Source organism: Rhinatrema bivittatum, chromosome 2 (genome assembly GCF_901001135.1).
Source record: "Rhinatrema bivittatum chromosome 2, aRhiBiv1.1, whole genome shotgun sequence".
In the NCBI taxonomy this organism is placed as follows: Eukaryota; Metazoa; Chordata; class Amphibia; order Gymnophiona; family Rhinatrematidae; genus Rhinatrema; species Rhinatrema bivittatum.
The window spans coordinates 823,232,101-823,254,254 of NC_042616.1; the positions used below are offsets into that span (position 1 = coordinate 823,232,101).

At 52.0% G+C, this 22,154-nt stretch overlaps 1 protein-coding gene across 6 annotated transcripts in view; it reads right to left on the reverse strand.

Annotated features, from left to right (window-relative positions):
* Positions 1-4,007: 4,007 nt before the first annotated feature.
* MAF1 (MAF1 homolog, negative regulator of RNA polymerase III) overlaps positions 4,008-22,154 on the reverse strand; it is a 100,207-nt gene continuing 82,060 nt past the window's right edge. For 5 of the 6 annotated variants that reach the window (XM_029592341.1, XM_029592344.1, XM_029592342.1 and 2 more), the window contains 3 exons: positions 18,460-18,579; positions 11,258-11,352; positions 4,008-7,122 (listed from right to left, as the gene is read on the reverse strand). In XM_029592341.1, coding sequence (XP_029448201.1) covers positions 11,310-11,352; positions 18,460-18,579 — 163 coding nt within the window. In that variant the 3' untranslated portion in view covers positions 4,008-7,122; positions 11,258-11,309. The remainder of the gene's footprint in view (positions 7,123-11,257; positions 11,353-18,459; positions 18,580-22,154) is intronic. The other variant, XM_029592346.1, reaches the window with a different exon arrangement.

Genomic DNA, 22,154 nt, shown 5'->3' on the forward strand with positions numbered 1-22,154 from the left:
ACAGCTTCTGCTCATGTTCACGACCCACCCGAGATCCTGCAGTAGGCTCTTGACTCTGCTGGTCACCTGTCTGCTCTCTTCCAGAGAGTTTGCCAGATCAACCAGTCATCCAGGTAAGGATGTACCAGGATTCCTTCCTTTTTCAGTGCTGCCGCCACAACCACAATTTTGGTGAAGGTCCTGGGGCGGTTGCTAGGCCAAAGGGAAGTGCCTGGAACTGGTAATGGTGGCCCAGTATTGCGAAGCGCAGGAGTGCTGGTAATCCTGATGGACTGGGATGTGAAGATAGGCTTCGGAGAGGTCCAAGAGGTTAGGAACTCTCCTGGTTATACTGCCATTATAACGGAGCGCAGAGGTTCTATGCGGAAGCGTATTATCCACTGACAACGGTTGACGTTGTTGAGATCCAGGATGGGCCGGAATGACCCTTCCTTCTTGGACAATAAAATAGATGGAATAGCGTCCAGTATTTTGTTGGGGCGCAGGAACCGGAGTTATTGCCTTCAGGCTGAGTAATCTTGTTAGAGTGGCCTCCACTGCTAGTCTTTTGATATGGGAGTGGCAGGGTGACATAATAAATTTGTCACGAGGAATGCAGCGGGACTCCAGAGAGTAACCTTCTCAAATGATGTATAGCACCCATTTGTCTCAACACATTTTTGGTAAAAGAGGGAAAGTTGACTTCCTATTTCCTCTTCCCGTGGATGGATCGTCCCCTTCTCATTGGGGGGCATAGCTGGAGCCTGCTCCCGGGCCTGTTCCTCTCTTGGTCTGTTGGTGCCGAAAGGACTGGGACCTGTGTTCCTGTAGGGCCTAAAGCGTTGAGACCTCTGCCCCTGGCTCTTCTGGATGAGGGGCGCTGGGATCTTTAACTCCTGTCTTCTGGTAGCCGAGGCAATGGTGATTCGCCCCACTTGCTGGCTAAATTTTCCATTTCGTTTCCGGATAGGAGATCCTTTTTTAAAAAGGACATTCTCGTGATATTCGCTTTAGGAGTCGCGTCAGCAGGCCAGTTTCACAGCCATAACTGTCTTCTGGCTGCCACTACCGAGGGTACTCCTCAGGCTGAGGTACGCACTGGGTCTGAGCTTGCGTCCATCAGGAAAGCTGCTACAGGTTCCATCGTCATGACAGTATAAGTTCCGGAGTTATTTGCCTCTCTTGAGAGGAGTAAGCAGGAACGTGTCACCAGTGCGCAGCAGAAAGCAATATGCAGTGTCATTGCTGTTGTATCAAAGGCCTGCTTAAGGCTGGACTTCTGTCTTGAGTGACCTGTAATACAGGCCCTCCCCTCTACGGGAATGGTTGTTCGCTTTGAGACAGTGTAGACCATGGCATCCACTTTGGAAGGCACAGGCATTCCTTGGCTGCAGGTTCCAGAGGGTATAAGGCTTCCAAGGCCCAACCTCCCTTAAAGCTGGCCTCCGGGGCATCACACTCCAGGTCAACCAGTTCCTGGATGGCTTCCATCATTGGGAAGTAGCATGAAGCTTTACGAAGGAACACCGGAATGGGCTTCTTCTTTGGTTCCGCCATAGGTTCCGTGCCTGGAAAACCCAGAGTCTTCAGAGTCTGGGAAACAAAGGCTGGTAATTCATCCTTGTGAGAGAAACGAAGCATGGTTCCAGGTCTGGAGGGATTTCTCCTTCCAGAGAGCAGTCATCAACCTAATGCAGTGCCTTCTGAGGTATCCAGGTCCCTGCCCGGGAGACTCTTAGTTAGGCGAGGCATTCGAGTAAGGCCGGGAAGGTTTTGAGCTTCTGGCCAGGGTTGAACCTATGTTGCAGCCGGGGCTAATTGAGCCTGTACAAAGGCTTGCAGCCATTGGAAAAGACTCTAACCAGGGTCCATGTTAATCCCAGGGAGAGTCAAGTAGGGGCCCCTCCTGTGGAGAAGACCTCTCGGAGTTACATAGGTCCGGGGAGCTATCGAGAATAGTAGCTCCAGACCCTCTTTATATCGAGACGGACCAGGCTTTGGTCCCCCCCGGGTTTCTTTACAAGGCCGACACAGGCAGGCCTCTAGTTCAGGCTGCGCAGCTCTTAAGTGGCAGGCTGTGCAAAGAGAATGCCATCTGGCCTTCTTAGATGCTGGTGACATTGAATTTATGTCTAGGCGCACAAGTTTCACTGCGTGCGGGATTTGTGCGTGGCCGTAGTTATGCGCACGGTAGTATTTGTGCACGGGCGAAGTTATGCGCATGGTGATTATTTGTGCGCGGCTGTAGATATGCACACGGGAGTGCCATCCAGTGTGCGTGCGGCTAACTTGTGGTTGTGTGCGCGCGCAGGTATGCGCACAAGTTATGCGCATCGGCCGCCGGAATGTCCTGCGCGTACCGTCGAAGGGAAAGGAGATGGCACCAACGACCCCCGCGTGCAAGATGGCGCACCCCCCATGAGGGTCTCCACGTGTGGACCCTTGCACCGGATCGGGGCCTAGCCTAACCAAGGCTGCTCAACCCAATTGGTGTTCCTGTTTTAACTCATTGGAAGCAGAGTTGGTACGGCGATCTGAGTTCTGGAGACCGGAGACCTGAATTTAAAGTTTCCTTCTTACCTGGTCTTGTCGCTTATTGCTTGTGCATCGGACGGTCTCCAGCTGCGGGGAGAGAGGGTTTTACCTTCACCGAGGCGCTCGGATGTGCACCCGCTGCCTTTCAGCCACTCTGGGGGCTAAGTCCACACCGGGACCAAGGCCTACCTCTGAGGGATATTGGAGATCACCTCAGGAATTCTCAACTGGGGGAGGAACCCTTAGGTTTCACCGCAGGAGAGTGGGGCTCAATCTTCTTAAGGTAAATTTTCTTCTTCTTTGTTTTAAATAGTTACACTATTCTAGTTGTGGAATAGTGTCCGCATCTGCTGGGAGACGAAAAATACTGAAGAGCTAAGCTTACTGCGCGGGTATACGTAGAGTGACGTCAGCTTTGAAATCTGACTCTGTCTCCCATCTGCTATCAGGAGAGCACAATACCCATTGGTCCTGAGTCCATCTGGCTACACGCTAGGAAGAGTTTTTGTTCTCTGACTCCATTACCTGGTAGGGATACACAACCCACTGGTCTGGAATGAGCTGAGTATGTACAGGAAATATATATATATATATAAAATGGCTGCATTTACTAAAAGGGGTACTTCAACATGGAGCCCCATTTTTTAATCTGAATTAGCCACATTGGAACTATTTAAAGTTCACCCAAATCACAGTAATGAGAGGGCTCTAGGTGTCCTTGTCATTAGCCTTGCACCATACAAAACACAACCATCACTCACTGTGCTCTGTCAGAAAAACAAAGTTACTGCATGTCTAGGATAGTCTCAGTAGTGAACTTTCCTTACATTAAGGAGATAATTACTTTGTATATTGTTATTTTCTTGTTATGACTTCTTGTTTTTTAATCTATTTTTCCATACTGCCTCAGGTTAACCCCCCGCCCAGTTCTCCTTCCCTGTTGAAATGTATTTTCCAAGCCTTCTGTTAATATGTGAACCGGTATGATGTCCCCACTAATACCGGTATATAAAAGTTTCTAAATAAATAAATAAATTCAGCACATTTGGCTGTGATTTCTTCAGACTTTCGTTGTAACGTGATCTGCTTTGAAGTGAACTTTTCAATCTGCACAGACTCCTATTGGAGTAGCCTCATTGGATTTGCCTTCATTTACCCTATACCTTGAAGCAGGTCCCCTTTTCAAAGAATCTTTATAAAATTGTTATTATGAATGATTATTTTTCTGATATTTTGCATAGTTTATTTCCTTATTTATTGTACACACTATGTTCTAGGAACACTGTTACAACTACAAAACTTGCCACCAGGAGGCTGCAAAAACTTAAGCAACAACATCATCTCTGAGGACAAAACGCAAAAACAAATTTTTTTGCCTCATCCAATTTCAAGATGACTTTTGTTATAATGATATTTAAAGATAATTTTAATTAAAATAAACAACTTTTTTTTTATAACGCATGCTATTTGGTTTGTGAAGAATGAGACTTGTCAGCTTTTAATCACAGATACTTTAATCATTTTGTAATTATACAACCAGCAGAAAGTTAAAACTTTAAACGACACAGAGAAAATGAGAGCGCACCAGCACTAAAACATCCCAGAGAAGTGCAGGAAATGGACAGACATGGGAGAAGCTGCAGTGTCTTGCAGCAAAGCGATGGAGCCAGCAGTACTGGCTGCGCACACAGAGCACTGCCGGCTGGCTCAGCGTCTTCCTGCCTCTGTTCACCTACATCAATGCCTGCAGGAGTCCTTCCTGTCCAGCTGCTGGAGGGCTCCTCTGCCTTGCCTGTTGGACGTAGTTGGGCAGCACAATGCAGTGGGCTCTGTGACTGGGCCCCCTAAGCCCACGCCTGCTGCTGCTCACGCATGCAACAGTAATTCAGTGGAAGTTCTCCCCCCTCCCACCATGACACTTTATGAAATGCTACGTTACCTTCTGGGTAAAGGAGGCTTCTAGGCAATGTCTTGCAGCCCTCTGACTGGGCCTAACCCCAGGTTCAGTTTCATGGCTCTTGCTCAGGATACTTCTTGTTGCCTAATGCTATGAGAAGCAGCGGGATCCAAGCACAGCCAATTCCAGGACGTGGGGGTTTGTAAAAGAAAAGGCAGGCTTTCTTCTTCACATCTTACTGGTAATGAATAGAACTCGGCTTGGGAGGGAAAATGTTGGAGTTGAATTTCAGCTTTAATCAAAGCAGCTGCACTCAGCAACACAGGAGCTGTACTCTAGCACAGCTTGAAAAAGCTCCTGTAACACGAGTGCTCAAGCATGACAACATTCCCGAAACACAAGCGGAAATATGCAAAAGGAATGAGCCTGAATGGAGAGGACGGCAAGAAGGATCCAGCTCCCACCACCCAATGTGGGAATATGCAAAGAACCCACGCTCCTGGCAGCCAATCGGATCCCACCCATGTCTCAGTCTAGGATGCCCTTTCAGCCAATCAGATCCCACCCATGTCTCAGTCTAGGATGCCCTTTCGGCCAATCGGATCCCACCGTGTCTCAGTCTAGGATGCCCTTTCAGCCAATCGGATCCCACCGTGTCTCAGTCTAGGATGCCCTTTCAGCCAATCGCATCCCACCGTGTCTCAGTCTAGGATGCCCTTTCAGCCAATGGGATCCCACCAGTCTAGGATGCCCTCTCAGATCTTTGCAGGCACAATGCAGAGCTTGGGCTGTATGGTAAACACTGTCCCTGCTCTTCTCCGCAGGGATTTCAGAGTTTCTGTGACTCTAGGCATTCCCAAACATTCTCCTGAAGCAAACCTACCTCGTGGTGCTAGAGAAACCTGCAGGCTATGCCTTACCGTACCTTCCCATCTCCTGGGTGATGCTCTTCCATGGGACACTGTGAGGATAAGGCAAATATCCCAACCCCTATCATGGCTTACATACCTCCATGCATTCCCCAGTCTTTACCATGGCTAATATGACCCCTTCCACACACCTAATTCCTGGGGTCAGGGCATGCATCCTAATCCTTACCATGGCTATCATGACCCCTTCCACACACCTAATTCCTGGGGTCAGGGCATGCATCCTAATCCTTACCATGGCTTACGTTCCTCCTCTGATGGATTCATTCCCAGGGACAGGGCATGCATCCTAATCCTTACCATGGCTATCATGACCCCTTCCACAGACCTATTCCTGGGGTTAGGGCATGCACTATGCTCCCATGGATTTATTTCTAGGGGTCAGGACATGGATTACACTCCTTACCGTGGCTTACAGGCCCCCTCATACAGATAAATTCCCTTAGCACAGGGCATGCATGCCATGGATTTTACTGCCAGAGGACAGGACATGCATCCCGATCCATTTCATGTCCCCTACTACCACAGACCTATTCCCAGGTGACAGGCATGCCTCCTAATCCTGGCTATGGTTTATGTGCATGAGGCCATGGATTTTAGAGCCAGAGGACAGGGCACTCAGCAAAGCCTTGCAAAGGATGACAGCACTGTGCCCGTCTGGGGAGGGCCCGTGGATTCCAAGTCTTGATCTAACTCCAGACGGCAGCACTCTCTTATCATGGAAGCAGAGCTGGGATACAGACCAAGCCTTGCAATCATCACAGCGGCCTCTCAGCCCCCAAATACACCCAGAGGGTAATACAAGGGCCCAGCTGGCAACATCTGCACAAGCCAAATGCAAGCTTTCCTCGTCATTACAAACAATTCAAAAGAAAACTGAACCTTAAAAAAAAACCCAGGAAACAAAAGGGAAAGCGATGCAGCAGAGGATTGCACGAGGTGCGGCTGGATCTCCACCAAAGTTATCTGTGCTTAAAAAAAAAAAAAAAGCTCCCCCGCGGCTGGACCTTACCTTCAGAGTCCAAAACTTCAGCAGGCAGAGTCTCCGGGCTGGCTAGAACCTCTGGAGAATACAAAACAAACCGAGCAACCCACACACAAGAAGAGGAATCAACTTTATAACCCGGCCAGCTTCCTGCGGTCAACATCTACAACGCAATTCTGGGCAGGGAGGGGGGGCTGGCGGGCCCTGAAAGGAATGGACGGAAAACGGCGGGGTGAGGGGAATAAAAGTTCCCCTCTGCTGGTGCCATGGAGGGACGGAGTCTGCTACATCTCAGCTCGTGAGGAAAGGCGACAGCTGCGAAAGCCCAGTCTGATGCACGTCCAATGGTGGCTGACACGATCCGAGGGGGTCAAAGGCGCCCAGCGTCAGAGCGCAGAGAGCTTACATGCACAGATCACTGCGTGTGTCCCTGTCACATCCTGTGCTAGTACCGCAGCCACAAAGCAGAAGTCTGGAGGGGGGGGGGGGGCGAACCCGGCAGGGAAGAGAGCTGCCGACCAGAGGTGCCTCCCGGGCTCCGTCGCAAACCTTTGGCTGCTTTGCTGACACAGTCTTGGTCTTCACCTGTGCAGCCCGTGGGTCTGGAGAGCTGAACAGTACAAGGATGGCTTTCTGCTCGGATCAGCAACTCAAAAGCACAGGATTTCACTATCCGTGGCATGACAAGAGGAAAAGAAAAATCTTCGGAAAGTCTTGCACAGAGGGTGTGACGGAGAGCGGCAAACTTCTGGGAAGAATCACAGCTGGTCACAGGTCATATGCAAACCACCTGAAGCCTAGAAACAGAAGCAAGAGCCACAATGAAAAAGAAACACTTTGCCCTGCGAGGACAGCAGAAGTACTGAGCTCCAGCTCTAGGGGGAGATGTGGGAGTGCAGGAACTCAGTTACAGAAGATACGAGTAAGCTTGGTCCTTAAGGAGAGATGTAGAAGCACCAGGACTCAGAGATGCAGGACACACAAAGCAGTGCCAGGACTCAGTGTTACAGGAAAGACAAAGCAGTGCCAGGACTCAGTGGTACAGGAGACACAAGTGAGCTCGGTTTATAGGGGAGACAAAGCAGTGCCAGGAGTCAGTGTTACAGGAGACACAAGTGAGCTCGGTTTATAGGGGAGACAAAGCAGTACCAGGACTCAGTGTTACAGGAGACACAAGTGAGCTCGGTTTATAGGGGAGACAAAGCAGTGCCAGGACTCAGTGGTACAGGAAAGACAAAGCAGTGCCAGGACTCAGTGTTACAGGAGACACAAGTGAGCTCGGTTTATAGGGGAGACAAAGCAGTGCCAGGAGTCAGTGTTGCAGGAGACACAAAGCAGTGCCAGGGGTCAGTGTTGCAGGAGACACAAAGCAGTGCCAGGAGTCAGTGTTACAGGAAAGACAAAGCAGTGCCAGGAGTCAGTGTTACAGGAGACACAAAGCAGTGCCAGGAGTCAGTGTTACAGGAAAGACAAAGCAGTGCCAGGAGTCAGTGTTACAGGAGACACAAAGCAGTGCCAGGAGTCAGTGTTACAGGAGACACAAAGCAGTGCCAGGAGTCAGTGTTACAGGAAAGACAAAGCAGTGCCAGGAGTCAGTGTTACAGGAGACACAAAGCAGTGCCAGGAGTCAGTGTTACAGGAAAGACAAAGCAGTGCCAGGAGTCAGTGTTACAGGAGACACAAGTGAGCTCTGTTTATAGGGGAGACAAAGCAGTGCCAGGAGTCAGTGTTGCAGGAGACACAAAGCAGTGCCAGGGGTCAGTGTTACAGGAGACACAAAGCAGTGCCAGGGGTCAGTGTTACAGGAGACACAAAGCAGTGCCAGGGGTCAGTGTTACAGGAGACACAAAGCAGTGCCAGGAGTCAGTGTTGCAGGAGACACAAAGCAGTGCCAGGAGTCAGTGTTACAGGAGACACAAAGCAGTGCCAGGGGTCAATGTTACTCAGTGTTACAGGAAAGACAAAGCAGTGCCAGGAGTCAGTGTTGCAGGAGACACAAAGCAGTGCCAGGGGTCAGTGTTGCCGGAGACACAAAGCAGTGCCAGGGGTCAGTGTTACAGGAGACACAAGTGAGCTCGGTTTATAGGGGAGACAAAGCCGTGCCAGGAGTCAGTGTTACAGGAAAGACAAAGCAGTGCCAGGAGTCAGTGTTGCAGGAGACACAAAGCAGTGCCAGGGGTCAGTGTTACAGGAGACACAAAGCAGTGCCAGGGGTCAGTGTTACAGGAAAGACAAAGCAGTACCAGGGGTCAGTGTTACAGGAAAGACAAAGCAGTGTCAGGAGTCAGTGTTACAGGAAAGACAAAGCAGTACTAGGAGTCAGTGTTACAGGAAAGACAAAGCAGTGTCAGGAGTCAGTGTTACAGGAGACACAAGTGAGCTCGGTTTATAGGGGAGACAAAGCCGTGCCAGGAGTCAGTGTTACAGGAGACACAAAGCAGTGCCAGGAGTCAGTGTTACAGGAAAGACAAAGCAGTGCCAGGAGTCAGTGTTACAGGAGACACACGTGAGCTCTGTTTATAGGGGAGACAAAGCAGTGCCAGGAGTCAGTGTTGCAGGAGACACAAAGCAGTGCCAGGGGTCAGTGTTACAGGAGACACAAAGCAGTGCCAGGGGTCAGTGTTACAGGAGACACAAAGCAGTGCCAGGGGTCAGTGTTGCAGGAGACACAAAGCAGTGCCAGGAGTCAGTGTTACAGGAGACACAAAGCAGTGCCAGGGGTCAGTGTTACAGGAGACACAAGTGAGCTCAGTCTATAGGGAACACAAAGCAGTGCCAGGGGTCAGTGTTATAGGAGACACAAAGCAGTGCCAGGGGTCAATGTTACAGGAGACACAAAGCAATGCCAGGGGTCAGTGTTACAGGAGACACAAAGCAGTGTCAGGAGTCAGTGTTACAGGAGACACAAGTGAGCTCAGTTTATAGGGGAGACAAAGCAGTGCCAGGGGTCAGTGTTACAGGAGACACAAAGCAGTGCCAGGGGTCAGTGTTGCAGGAGACACAAAGCAGTGCCAGGAGTCAGTGTTACAGGAGACACAAAGCAGTGCCAGGGGTCAGTGTTACAGGAGACACAAGTGAGCTCAGTCTATAGGGAACACAAAGCAGTGCCAGGGGTCAGTGTTATAGGAGACACAAAGCAGTGCCAGGGGTCAATGTTACAGGAGACACAAAGCAGTGCCAGGGGTCAGTGTTACAGGAGACACAAAGCAGTGTCAGGAGTCAGTGTTACAGGAGACACAAGTGAGCTCAGTTTATAGGGGAGACAAAGCAGTGCCAGGGGTCAGTGTTACAGGAGACACAAAGCAGTGCCAGGGGTCAGTGTTACAGGAGACACAAAGCAGTGCCAGGGTTCAGTGTTACAGGAGACACAAAGCAGTGCCAGGGTTCAGTGTTATAGGAGACACAAAGCAGTGCCAGGGGTCAGTGTTACAGGAGACACAAAGCAGTGCCAGGGGTCAGTGTTACAGGAGACACAAAGCAGTGCCAGGAGTCAGTGTTACAGGAGACACAAAGCAGTGTCAGGAGTCAGTGTTACAGGAGACACAAGTGAGCTCAGTTTATAGGGGAGACAAAGCAGTGCCAGGGGTCAGTGTTACAGGAGACACAAAGCAGTGCCAGGGTTCAGTGTTATAGGAGACACAAAGCAGTGCCAGGGTTCAGTGTTACAGGAGACACAAAGCAGTGTCAGGAGTCAGTGTTACAGGAGACACAAGTGAGCTCAGTTGATAGGGGAGACAAAGCAGTGCCAGGAGTCAGTGTTACAGGAGACACAAAGCAGTGCCAGGGGTCAGTGTTACAGGAGACACAAAGCAGTGCCAGGACTCAGTGTTACAGGAGACACAAAGCAGTGCCAGGGGTCAGTGTTACAGGAGACACAAAGCAGTGCCAGGGGTCAGTGTTACAGGAGACACAAGTGAGCTCAGTTTATAGGGGAGACAAAGCAGTGCCAGGACTCGGTGTTACGGGAGACACAAGGGAGCTCGGTGCCTGGCAGGGGATGTGGCAGCACCAGGATCAGTGTTACGGAAGATGTGGTAGCACCAGCATCATTGTTATGGGAGACACGAGGGAGCTCGGTGCCTGGCAGGGGATGCAGCAGCGCCAGGATCAGTGTTACAGGAGATATGAGGGAGCTCAGTCCCTGGCAGTGGATGTGGCAGCACCAGGAGGAGTGTTACGGGAGATGTGGCAGCACCAGTAGCAGTGTTACGGGAGACACAAGGGAGCTCGGTCCCTGGCAGGGGATGCAGCAGCACCAGGGTCAGTGTTATGGGAGAAGTGGTAGCACCAGGGTCAGTGTTATGGGAGAAGTGGTAGCACCAGGATCAGTGTTATGGGAGACACTATGGAGCTCGGTCCCTGGCGGGGGATGTGGCAGCACCAGGATCAGTGTTATGGGAGACACTAGGGAGCTCAGTCCCTGGCGGGGGATGTGGCAGCACCAGGATCAGTGTTATGGGAGACACTAGGGAGCTCGGTCCCTGGCAGGGGATGTGGCAGCACCAGGACTGTGAGCTGCAGAGGACACATGAATAATCTCTATCCCCATAGACTAAAAACTATCAGTTACGATGCCCAATAAACTGAGCAGCTTAGCAATAATTTCTCTGGAAGTTCTGACTTTGACCCTTGACTGGTCATTAGAGTAAAATATTTCTGAGGCCTGGGAGGAAGCACCAGGTATAGGACAACTTTCCTACTCTGAGAAGGTGTCTTGTTACCAACACACACCACGTTTTATCTGCAGCTGAAACAGGGGGCGTGCTATTCTGAGATTACGCAGGACCATGCCCCAACACAGTCCTCCTCTAAGTAATCACAGCCTCAGCCTCTAATCTCCGAGGCTCGCGATGCTGTCAGTGCAGCTTCACCAATCTTCATGTGCACACTTGCAAGAGAAGGCAATGCAGACATTACGATGGCGAGACGTACCCAAGGCCCCTAGCTCTCTGCAGCAACTTGGTGGCAGATTCTGCGGCAAGGCTTACGGACTCCTGCAGCCCAGAGTTTTAGATCCTGTGCTGTGCCTATGTTAGAAACGAGGTGCACACGTTACCCTGTGAGCAAGCAATCACCCCACCCCCAAGAAGAAAGGCTTGTCAAAGGGACGAGGGGCCTCGCAGGCAGTGCCAGCTGTCCGGAAGCCCTCCTTTGTAACAATAAACAGTGCCTGTATGGCCTATAGTAACAAGGGGTTACCAGAACACACTTGTCTTACTGTGAAAAGGAGACCTGCCACCTAGTCAGGGGGTGACTGGGGGCACTGAATAAAGGAGACCTGTCACTCGGGCTGTGATTGTGGGCAATGTGTAAAGGAGACCTGTCACTCGGGCTGTGATTGTGGGCACTGAATAAAGGAGACCTGTCACTCGGGCTGTGATTGTGGGCAATGTGTAAAGGAGACCTGTCACTCGGGCTGTGATTGTGGGCAATGTGTAAAGGAGACCTGTCACTCGGGCTGTGATTGTGGGCACTGAATAAAGGAGACCTGTCACTCGGGCTGTGATTGTGGGCAATGTGTAAAGGAGACCTGTCACTCGGGCTGTGATTGTGGGCACTGAATAAAGGAGACCTGTCACTCGGGCTGTGATTGTGGGCAATGTGTAAAGGAGACCTGTCACTCGGGCTGTGATTGTGGGCATTGAATAAAGGAGACCTGTCATTCGGGCTGTGATTGTGGGCAATGTGTAAAGGAGACCTGTCACTCGGGCTGTGATTGTGGGCACTGAATAAAGGAGACCTGTCATTTGGGCTGTGATTGTGGGCAATGTGTAAAGGAGACCTATCACCTGCTAGGACTATAATTGTGGACATTCTGTTGTCATCTAGGAGTTAGGAAAATTAGGACTTACCTGATAATTTTCATTCCTGTAGTACCAAGGATCAGTCCAGACTGCTGGGTTATGCCTACCGTCCAGCAGATGGAGTCAGAGAGAAACTGAAAAGGCACCACTGATATACCCTGGTGCGCCCCCTGCGATCCTCCAGTATAATCCATAACAAAGCAGTATGAAATTAGAAAACAATGGCAAATTCTGTGACTAGCTCAATATAAAGATGAAACGTATATGAACATGTGGAAAAAACGAGGAAACCATGAAAACAAGCAAGTGCCCGTAAAAAACGGAACCCGAAAAAACAACAGTTGCGGGACTCTACACTCTTCACTGAAATGGGCGGGCGTCTGGACTGATCCTTGGTACTACAGGAATGAAAATTATCAGGTAAGTCCTAATTTTCCTTTCCCTGTACGTACCAGGATCAGTCCAGACTGCTGGGAAGTACCCAAGCTGCCCTAAACGGGGTGGGACCCTGACAGTCCCGCACGAAGCACACCACTGCCGAATGAGTCCACCGTCGGAGCGCGCACGTCCAAACGGTAATGTCTCGCAAAGGTGTGCAATGTCTTCCAAGTAGCCGCTCGGCAAATTTCCTGCGAGGAAATAAACCCACTCTCTGCCCACGACGCCGCCTGGGAGCGCAGAGAATGAGCCTTAAGACCCTCCGGAACGGCGCGACCTTGGGAAATGTAAGTAGACACAATCGCCTCTTTCAACCAGCGTGCGATCGTAGTTTTTGAAGCTTTATTTCCCTTCTTTGGACCACCCCACAAGACAAACAGATGATCAGACAACCGAAAGGGGTTGGTAACGTCCAGGTACCGCAAGAGCGTCCTTCGAACATCCAACTTGCGAAGTTCCGGTTGCCGCGACGCCTCAGCCCCGTCCACCGCAAATGCCGGTAGGTCCACCGTCTGGTTGACGTGAAAGGCGGAAACTACCTTAGGCAAAAACGAAGGAACGGTACGTAGAGAAACCCCTGAATTAGAAATACGGAGAAAAGGTTCCCTACAAGACAACGCCTGAAGTTCCGAGATTCGGCGAGCTGAACAAATAGCGACGAGAAAAACAGTTTTGAGAGTGAGATCCTTGAGAGTAGCCCTTCGTAGAGGCTCAAACGGAGAAGTACAAAGACCCCGGAGAACCAAATTTAAACTCCAAGAAGGACAGATAGGTCGCACCGGGGGTCGCAAATGTTTAACTCCCTTTAAAAATCGTGCAACGTCCGGATGCATGGCAATGGAAACTCCGTCAAGTTTACCGTGGTAACAGCCTAAGGCCGCTACCTGCACACGCAGAGAATTATAGGATAAACCCTTCTTTAGACCCTCTTGCAAAAAAGTCAGAATATGAGACACCGTAGCCTTCCGCGACGGCACTTCCAGACCCTGACACCAGGAGTCAAAAACCTTCCATACCCTGACATAAGCAACCGAGGTAGAGGGCTTACGAGCCTGCAGAAGAGTAGTAATGACCGACTCGGATTATCCTTTCCTTCTCAATTGCCGCCTCTCATAAGCCAAGCCGCTAGACAAAAGCGATTGGCCTGGTCGAAAAATACTGGACCCTGCCGAAGGAGTCGAGGCAGATGACCGAGCCGCAAGGGGCCGTCCACCGCTAGATTGATGAGGTCGGCGAACTACGGCCTCCTCGGCCACTCCGGAGCTACGAGAATGACGGGTCCCGTGTGGGATTCTATGCGACGCAATATTTTCCCCACCAACGGCCACGGTGGAAACACATACAGAAGAACGTGCGCAGGCCAGGGAAGAGCTAGCGCGTCTACGCCCTCAGACCCGTGTTCCCTTCTGCGACTGAAGAAGCGAGCTGCCTTGGCATTCAAACGAGTTGCCATGAGGTCCAACCGGGGAGTTCCCCACCGGCGACAGATGAGTCTGAGTGCCTCGGGAGATAGTTCCCACTCTCCCGGGTCTAGTCGTTGCCGGCTGAGATAGTCTGCTTGAACGTTGTCGACTCCTGCGATGTGGGACGCCGCAATCCGAGACAGGTGCTGCTCTGCCCACACCATCAACTGGCTGGCTTCGGTTGCTACCGGTAGACTCCGTGTACCGTCTTGCCGATTTATATACGCTACCGTGGTTGCGTTGTCGGACAGAACCCGAACTGCTCTGTCCCGAATCAAAGGCAGAAAGTGCTGTAATGCTAGGCGAACCGCCCTTGTTTCCAAACGATTGATTGACCACTTGGTCTGAGGAGGCGTCCAACGTCCCTGAGCGGACTGAGACTGACAGACTGCTCCCCAGCCCGTCAGACTGGCATCGGTCGTGACAATGATCCATTGAGGCGGATCCAAATCTGTGCCTTGGAGCAAGTGGACCGGATCCAACCACCATTGTAGACTGGTCCTCGCTGGGGGTAAGAGTGGCAAAGGTATCTGAAACTCTTCCGATTTGGGGTCCCAACGAGACAGAAGCGCCCTCTGTAGCGGCCGCATATGCGCAAATGACCACGGAACCAAATCCAGTGTGGATGCCATATATCCAAGAACCTGTAAGTAATCCCATACCACAGGCAGGGGAAGGGCGAGGAGATGGCGAACGTGTGCCATCAGACGCTCCATCCTTGCCTGTGGGAGAGAAACCTTTCCCACTTTCGTATCGAACGAGGCGCCCAGAAATTCCAAATTCTGGGAGGGGATCAGATGGCTCTTGGTGTAATTGACCACCCACCCCAAGGAGTGGAGCCGGTGAAGGACTGCCTGAATCGCATCTTCGCAGAGACGTCGCGATTTTGCTCGGATGAGCCAATCGTCCAAATACGGGTGTACCAACACTCCGTCTCTCCGAAGACTCGCCGCCACCACCACCATTACCTTGGTGAACACCCTCGGAGCTGTCGCCAGACCGAACGGAAGAGCACAAAACTGGAAGTGAGATCCCAGGACCATAAAGCGCAGAAACCTTTGATGGAACTCTTGTATCCCTATGTGCAAGTAAGCCTCCGTGAGATCTAAGGAAGCCAAATACTCGCCTTTGTGTACCGCCGCTATGACCGAGCGCAGGGTCTCCATCCGAAACCGCGGTATGCGCAACGCCCTGTTGACTCGCTTGAGATCCAGAATCGGCCGAAATGTGCCCTCCTTCTTGGGAACGATGAAATAGATGGATTAACGGCCCGTGCGTTGCTCGGCGGGCGGCACAGGCACTATTGCACCCAGCGCCTGCAATCGCTCCAGGGTCTGAGCAATTCGCTGTTGCTTTACCTGAGAACCGCTGGGAGAGATAAGGAACAAATCGCGCAGGGGCCTTGCAAAATCTAGGGCATAGCCGTGAGATATAATGTCGAGGACCCATCGGTCTGAGGTAATTGTGGCCCATTCCTCCCGAAAGTAAGAGAGTCGTCCTCCTACCTCCGGGACGGAGGAATGGACCGGCGTCCCTTCATTGAGCCGCCTTAGAGGTGGCGAAGGTATGAGACGCCCCTGCGCGTGCCGGCCTTCTACCACGAAAGGAAGGAGTCCATGACTGGGAACGCGGAGACGGCTGTCGGGTAGCAAAAGAGGACCCCCTTCCCGAGCGAAAACGGCGTTGCCCGTGAAACCGTCCGCGGAAGGTACCCGAAGGGCGAAAAAATCTAGGCTTGTCCTCTGGCAACTTAAACACTTTATTCTCCCCCAAAGATCGGATAAGGTCTTCTAACTCGGTGCCAAATAACAACTTGCCCCGAAAGGGAAAGGAACCGAGTTGGGCCTTGGAGGAAGAGTCCGCCGCCCAATGACGCAGCCAGAGTAACCTCCGTGCCGACACAGCCGAAGACATAGACCGGGCCGAAGTGCGGAGGAGGTCATAAAAGGCATCCGCGGCGTAAGCCACCGCGGATTCTATACGGTTTGCTTGCTCTGCTTCATCCGGAGGCAGATCTTGAGAAGTCAACATCTGTTGTACCCAACGAAGGGTAGCCCTTTGTACCATGCAGCTGCAAACGGCCGCCCGTACTCCCAAAGCCGAAACCTCAAAGATGCGCTTAAGCAACGTCTCCAGCTTCCGATCCTGAAGATCCTTAAGGGCCGTACCCCCTGTTACGGGAATGGTGGTATGTTTAGCCATGGCAGTGACCGCCGAATCCACCCTTGGCACCCTAAGGAGCTCCAAGGAATCCGCAGGGAGAGGGTAAAGCTTATCCATAGCGCGGCTGACCCTAAGAGTTGCCTCCGGATTATCCCATTCCCGGGATACAAGCTGAAACAGTTTATTATGAAAAGGAAAGGCATGCGCAGGCGTGCGGAGCCCGTCTAATTCAAAATCCCCTGGCTGGGAATTGGAGTCAACCTGGGGTACTGGAATCTTTAGTTCCCGAAGAACATGGGCAATCAAGGGATCCAGTTCTTCCTTATGAAATAAGCGGAGTATCTGAGGATCATCCCCCTCAACCGGGTCCGTACCCCCTACATCCATATCAGGATCCGGCGTGGACGGATCCTGTGAAAGGGGGGCCGGAGCTACATGCTGAGGAGGTTTTGGAGGGGGAGTCGAAGGAGCTGGAGCAGCCTGCTGCGGAGGTTGAGGAGGAGCCGGGGCTGCATCCCCCAAGCCAAAGAGACCAGTAGAAAGTCTCCCCCGTTTATCTGGGGCAGGAGTACCCTGCTCCCATTCCGCTTCGGCCTCCATATAAGCCTTGTGGAGCAAAAGTACAAATTGTGAGGAAAAGGGATGAGGCCTCTTCAAAGAACCTCCTTTTGCTCCCACAGGTGGCAAATTAACAGGCCCTGGTAACCCGCGGGGGCTAAGATCCGGTGGGGACAGGGGGGGGGGGGGAGTCATCCCCTTCTTCCGACGAAACCGCATCGCGATCCAAGTCATTTAAAATGGCCGCCGAATTTTCTAAAATGGCCGCCGCCCCCGGTATCGGCAGTGCGGACTGCCGAGATTTGGCCGACGCTGGCCGTGCCCCACGCCGCGGGGAAGGGGAGCTCCCGGCCGCGGCTGACCCCCGCGAGGAACCCTCACCTCCGGGAAGGCACCGGGAGCAAAGGCCCTCGCGGGAGAGCCGACGGCCTGGCTCTCCACATGCCGTACAAACAGTGCCTCGGGGCATGGTTTTTTTTTTTTTTTTTAACACCAAAAAACGGCGCGAGTAAGGGCTGGGTGACAAGCCACCCCTTCCGGAGACCACAGTGAGGAACGCAGGCAGTGGACACAATTACCTCGTTTTTAAATTTTTTTTTTTTTTTTTTTTTAATAGCGCTGCCACCGGCAGCTAAAGTACCTCACAGACAAGTGGCTGGTGGAGCCTGCAGGGGGTGTAGCACACCCGACTGAACTTTCTTCTCCGAGGAATGAAACTTCTCAGGAGGCGGATAGGGAGAGTGACCGGCCCACCGATTAATCCTCCCCTCCTCTCACTGGGTAAGACTGAAAAAAACCCCGGGAAAAGGCTGTAGGGCAGTGCCCTGCCTGGCCTGCTATGGCTCCACTTATTATTACCAAATTAGGTACAAATCACTAATTGATCTAGTCACAGGATTTCTCCTCTATATTAAGTCAAACCTGATAGGGAAATCCCTTCACAATTCAATTTACAGGAGATCAGGACCGCAAGGTTATGCTCTCTCCTCTGCTGGAGTCAGAGATATACTGGAGGATCGCAGGGAGCGCACCAGGGTATATCAGTGGTGCCTTTTCAGTTTCTCTCTGACTCCATCTGCTGGACGGGAGGCATAACCCAGCAGTCTGGACTGATCCTGGTACGTACAGGGAAATTTTGTTTAACAGTAACATCAATGACAGACAACGTGGCATGCATTTGCCAGCTCATGAAACTAGCATCATCTATGCCTTCGTGTCTGTCATATTTACAATTCAAGGCAGCCTCTATGAGCAGGAAGGTACGGAGACCCTTTCACTGACATCACTTATCACGTCTCTTTGCATGTTGGCAGGGAAAATCACTGGAAGCAGGTATTGCCTTTCCCAGACCCCACTTCTCTTTGTGCTGTGACAGTGGGAGATCCTAGCGCACAGCTGATGACAATAGGGCTCTCCCTCACGCATTAGGAAAAAGTTATTGTCATTTGTAATAGCATGAGAAGCAGATCATATCTGATCTGATGTAGGGAGGAGAGGAAGACTGACTGATGTAATGAGATCAGAGGTTCACAGCTCTCTGAGTCGCCTGGGTGTACGAAGGCTCATAGGGCACCCAGCCCTTAACGCTACAGTGGAAGCCACCGCTGCTGCTGCTTCACCTTATACCTGAGCAGTGCCTGGCCAGCAGCCCCAGTATTCCTGCAGCTCTTTGCTCAGCTAGGGTCGAGATGTCATGAGCTAAACAAACCTGTCCTCCTCGATGCCGGCCACCTCATCGTCATAGCTGTCTTCAAGCTCAGCTTCGTCATCCTCATCCAGGTCCATGTCCAACTCAGTGCTGACGTCAGGGCGTGTGTAAGTGTAGCCACTACAGTCCGAGAGAGAAACCAGTGTTTAAGCACCGCACGAGGGGCATGGAAAGAACATGTGCGCAAGTCTGCTGAAGCACGCACCTATCCGGTCCTAACCCTGTCACTCTGGGACCAAACGAGTATGAAAAAGGAAAATTAGTTCTTACCTGTTAATTTTCGTTCCTGTAGTACCACGGATCAGTCCAGACCGTGGGTTGAGCCTCCTGTCCAGCAGGTGGAGACAGACCAAAACTGAAAGGGTGTCCTACATCAGGACAGAGCCTATCCTGTAACCCTTCAGTATAACCATTGTCAAAGCAGAAAACAACAAAACCAGAATAGGATCAAGCAAGCAACCATAAAGCTCAATGGAGCAACTCCAGAACAATGTAAGAAACACGGTATGACTTACAGCTCTTGCATATACTTGGTAATCAAAAACAACCAAGGCTTCCGGTGCAATTGCTCAGTGTTCTTGCAAAGAATGAAGTATCAAGGTCTGCGAATCTGCAACAACAAGCTTTGAGAGGACAGAAAAGAAAGACAAACAGGGAAGGGCTTCTGGACTGATCCGTGGTACTACAGGAACGAAAATTAACAGGTAAGAACTAAATTTTCCTTTCCCTGTACGTACCCAGATCAGTCCAGACGATGGGATGTACCAGAGCTTCCCTATCCCGGGTGGGACCGAGACAGTCCCGCTTGAAGCACTTCCCGCCCAAAAGAACCAAAAACCGGTGCTTGCACATCCAGAAGGTAGTGTCGAGCAAAAGTATGAAGGGACATCCATGTGACTGCCCTGCAAATCTCTTGCGGAGAGACCGATTGGCTCTCCGCCCAGGAAGTAGCTTGAGAACGTAGCGAATGAGCCTTTAGGCCCTCTGGAACCGCCCGACCTTGGCAAAGATAGGCTGAGGAAATGGCCTTCTTCATCCATCGCGCAATAGTGGTCTTAGAAGCCGGTTTGCCCCGATTGGGACCACTCCAGAGGACAAAAAGATGGTCTGAGACCCGAAAGTCATTGGTGACCTGGAGATACCTGAGTAGAACTCGTTTGACATCCAGTTTACGAAGATCGCCTCCAGCGGTACATGTAATCTCCTCTGGAGAAAATGCTGGAAGCTCTACCGACTGGTTGACATGGAAGGTGGAGATAACCTTTGGCAAGAAAGAAGGCACCGTCTTGAGGGAAACACCTGAATCGGAGAAGCGCAAAAAAGGTTTCCAACAGGACAACGCTTGAATCTCGGAAACCCGCCGAGCAAAGGAGATAGAAACAAGGAAAACTGCCTTGAGCGTGAGGTCCTTTACCATACCCCGACGGAGAGGTTAGAATGGGGCAGCACAGAGGACCCGGAGGACCAGATTAAGACTCCACGACGGGCAAGTATTGCGAGCGGGCGGACACAGGTGTTTGACTCCCTTCAGGAACCAAATCAATTCTGGGTGGCCTGCTAGGGGATGATCCTCGACCCGTCCAAGGAGAGAGCCGAGAGCGGAAACTTGCACACGTAGGGAACTGAAGGAAAGGCCCTTGGAGAGACCCTTCTGTAGAAAAGAAAGAACCAACGAGACCGGGGTGGAGCGTGCTGAGACACCTGACTCCTCACAAACAGTCTCAAAGACCTTCCAAACGCGCACGTAAGCTAGAGAAGTCGACTGCTTCCGGGCTCGCAGCAAGGTGGAGATAACCTCCTCCTTATAGCCCTTACGCCTCAGGCATCGCCGTTCAAAAGCCAGGCCGCTAGACAAAAGCGATCAGCCTGGTCAAAAAATACGGGCCCCTGCCGAAGGAGACGAGGAAGATGGCCTAGCCGAAGAGGTCCGTCCGTCGCCAGGTTGACGAGATCCGCAAACCATGGCTTGCGAGCCCATTCGGGTGCTACCAGAACCACGAGCCCTCGGTGGAGTTCTATTCTCCTGAGAACTTTTCCCACCAGAGGCCACGGGGGGAACAGGTACAGAATGATGTCTGTGGGCCAAGGGAGAGCCAGAGCATCCACGCCCTCCGAGCCGTGCTCCCCTCCAGTGGCTGAAGAACTGATTGGCCTTGGCATTGCGCAAGGTCGCCATGAGATCCAGGTGGGGGGGGACCCCACTTGTCGACAATCAGATCCATGGCTTCTTCCGAGAGTTCCCACTCTCCTGATTCGAGCGATTGGAGACTGAGAAAATCGGCCTGAACATTCTCCTTGCCTGCGATGTGGGAGGCCGCCAGGCAATCCAGGTGTCGTTCTGCCAAGGCGAAGAGGCGGCTGGCTTCTAGGGCCACCAGGCGACTGCGGGTGCCCCCCCTGATGATTGATGTAAGCCACGGTGGTGGAGTTGTCGGACAGCATCCTCACCGCTTTGCTGCGTATCAGGAGCAGAAACTCCTGCAGAGCCAGATGCACCGCCCGAGCCTCCAACCGATTGATGTGCCGAATCGGCGACCAGATGTGCTGAATCGGCGACCAGATCCCCTGGGTGGACTGGGACAGGCAGACCGCACCCCAGCCTGAGGGACTGGCGTTCATGGTTACTATCATCCACTGTGGAGCTTGAAGGGGCATTCCCTGGAGAAGATGAGGAAGTGAAAGCCACCACTGCAAGGCGGCGATGGTAGAGTCCAAAAGCGGGAGGACTATGTGAAACTATTCCGACACCGGCTGCCAATGGGATAGCAAAGCTTTCTGTAACGGTCGCATATGAGCAAAAGCCCAGGGGACTAGGTCGATGGTGGAAGCCATGGACCCTAAGACCTGCAGGTAGTCCCAGGCCGTTGGAAGAGCCAAGGAGAGCAGATTCCGAATCTGGCCAATCAACTTGAGGGCCTGCGCACGAGGCAAGAAGACCTTGCCCACTCGAGTGTTGAAGTGGGCTCCCAGGAACTCTAACTCCTGGGAGGGCTGAAGGTTGCTCTTGGAAAAATGCACTATCCATCCGAGAGATGCGAGGAGAGCTAATACCCGATCCACCGCCTGTCTGCAAAGAGCATCCGACTTATCCCTTACAAGCCAGTTGTCCAGATAGGGGTGGACTAGGATTCCTTCCCGGCAAAGGGTCGCCGCCACCACCACCATGAACTTGGTGAAGGTGCGAGGTGCGGTCGCGAGGCCAAAAGGCAGCACCCGAAACTAGAAATCCCGGTTGAGGATGTGGAAGCGAAGATACTTCTGGTAATCGCGGTGAATTGGAATATGGAAGTACGCCTCTGTCAAATCGAGCGAGGCGAGGAACTCTCTGGGGCGAACCGCCGCAATGACCGCTCGCAAGGTTTCCATGCGAAAATGTGGGATCTTGAGGGTGCGGTTGACCCTCTTGAGGTCTAAGATCGGCCAAAAAGCCCCGTCCTTCTTGGGAACCACAAAGTAAATAGAATACTGGCCTGCGCCGAGCTCCGCTTCCGGAACCGGGACAACTGCGCCCAGACTCAATAGTCTGATGAGGGTTTGCTCTACCACTTCCCGCCTGAGCTGACCGCAGGGGGAAAATACAAAGAGATCCAGTAGGTCGCGAACAAGCTTGAAGGCGTAACAGTCTCGGACAATGTCGAAGACCCACTGGTCCGACGTGATTTTGACCCATTCCTCGAAGAAAAAGGAGAGGCGGC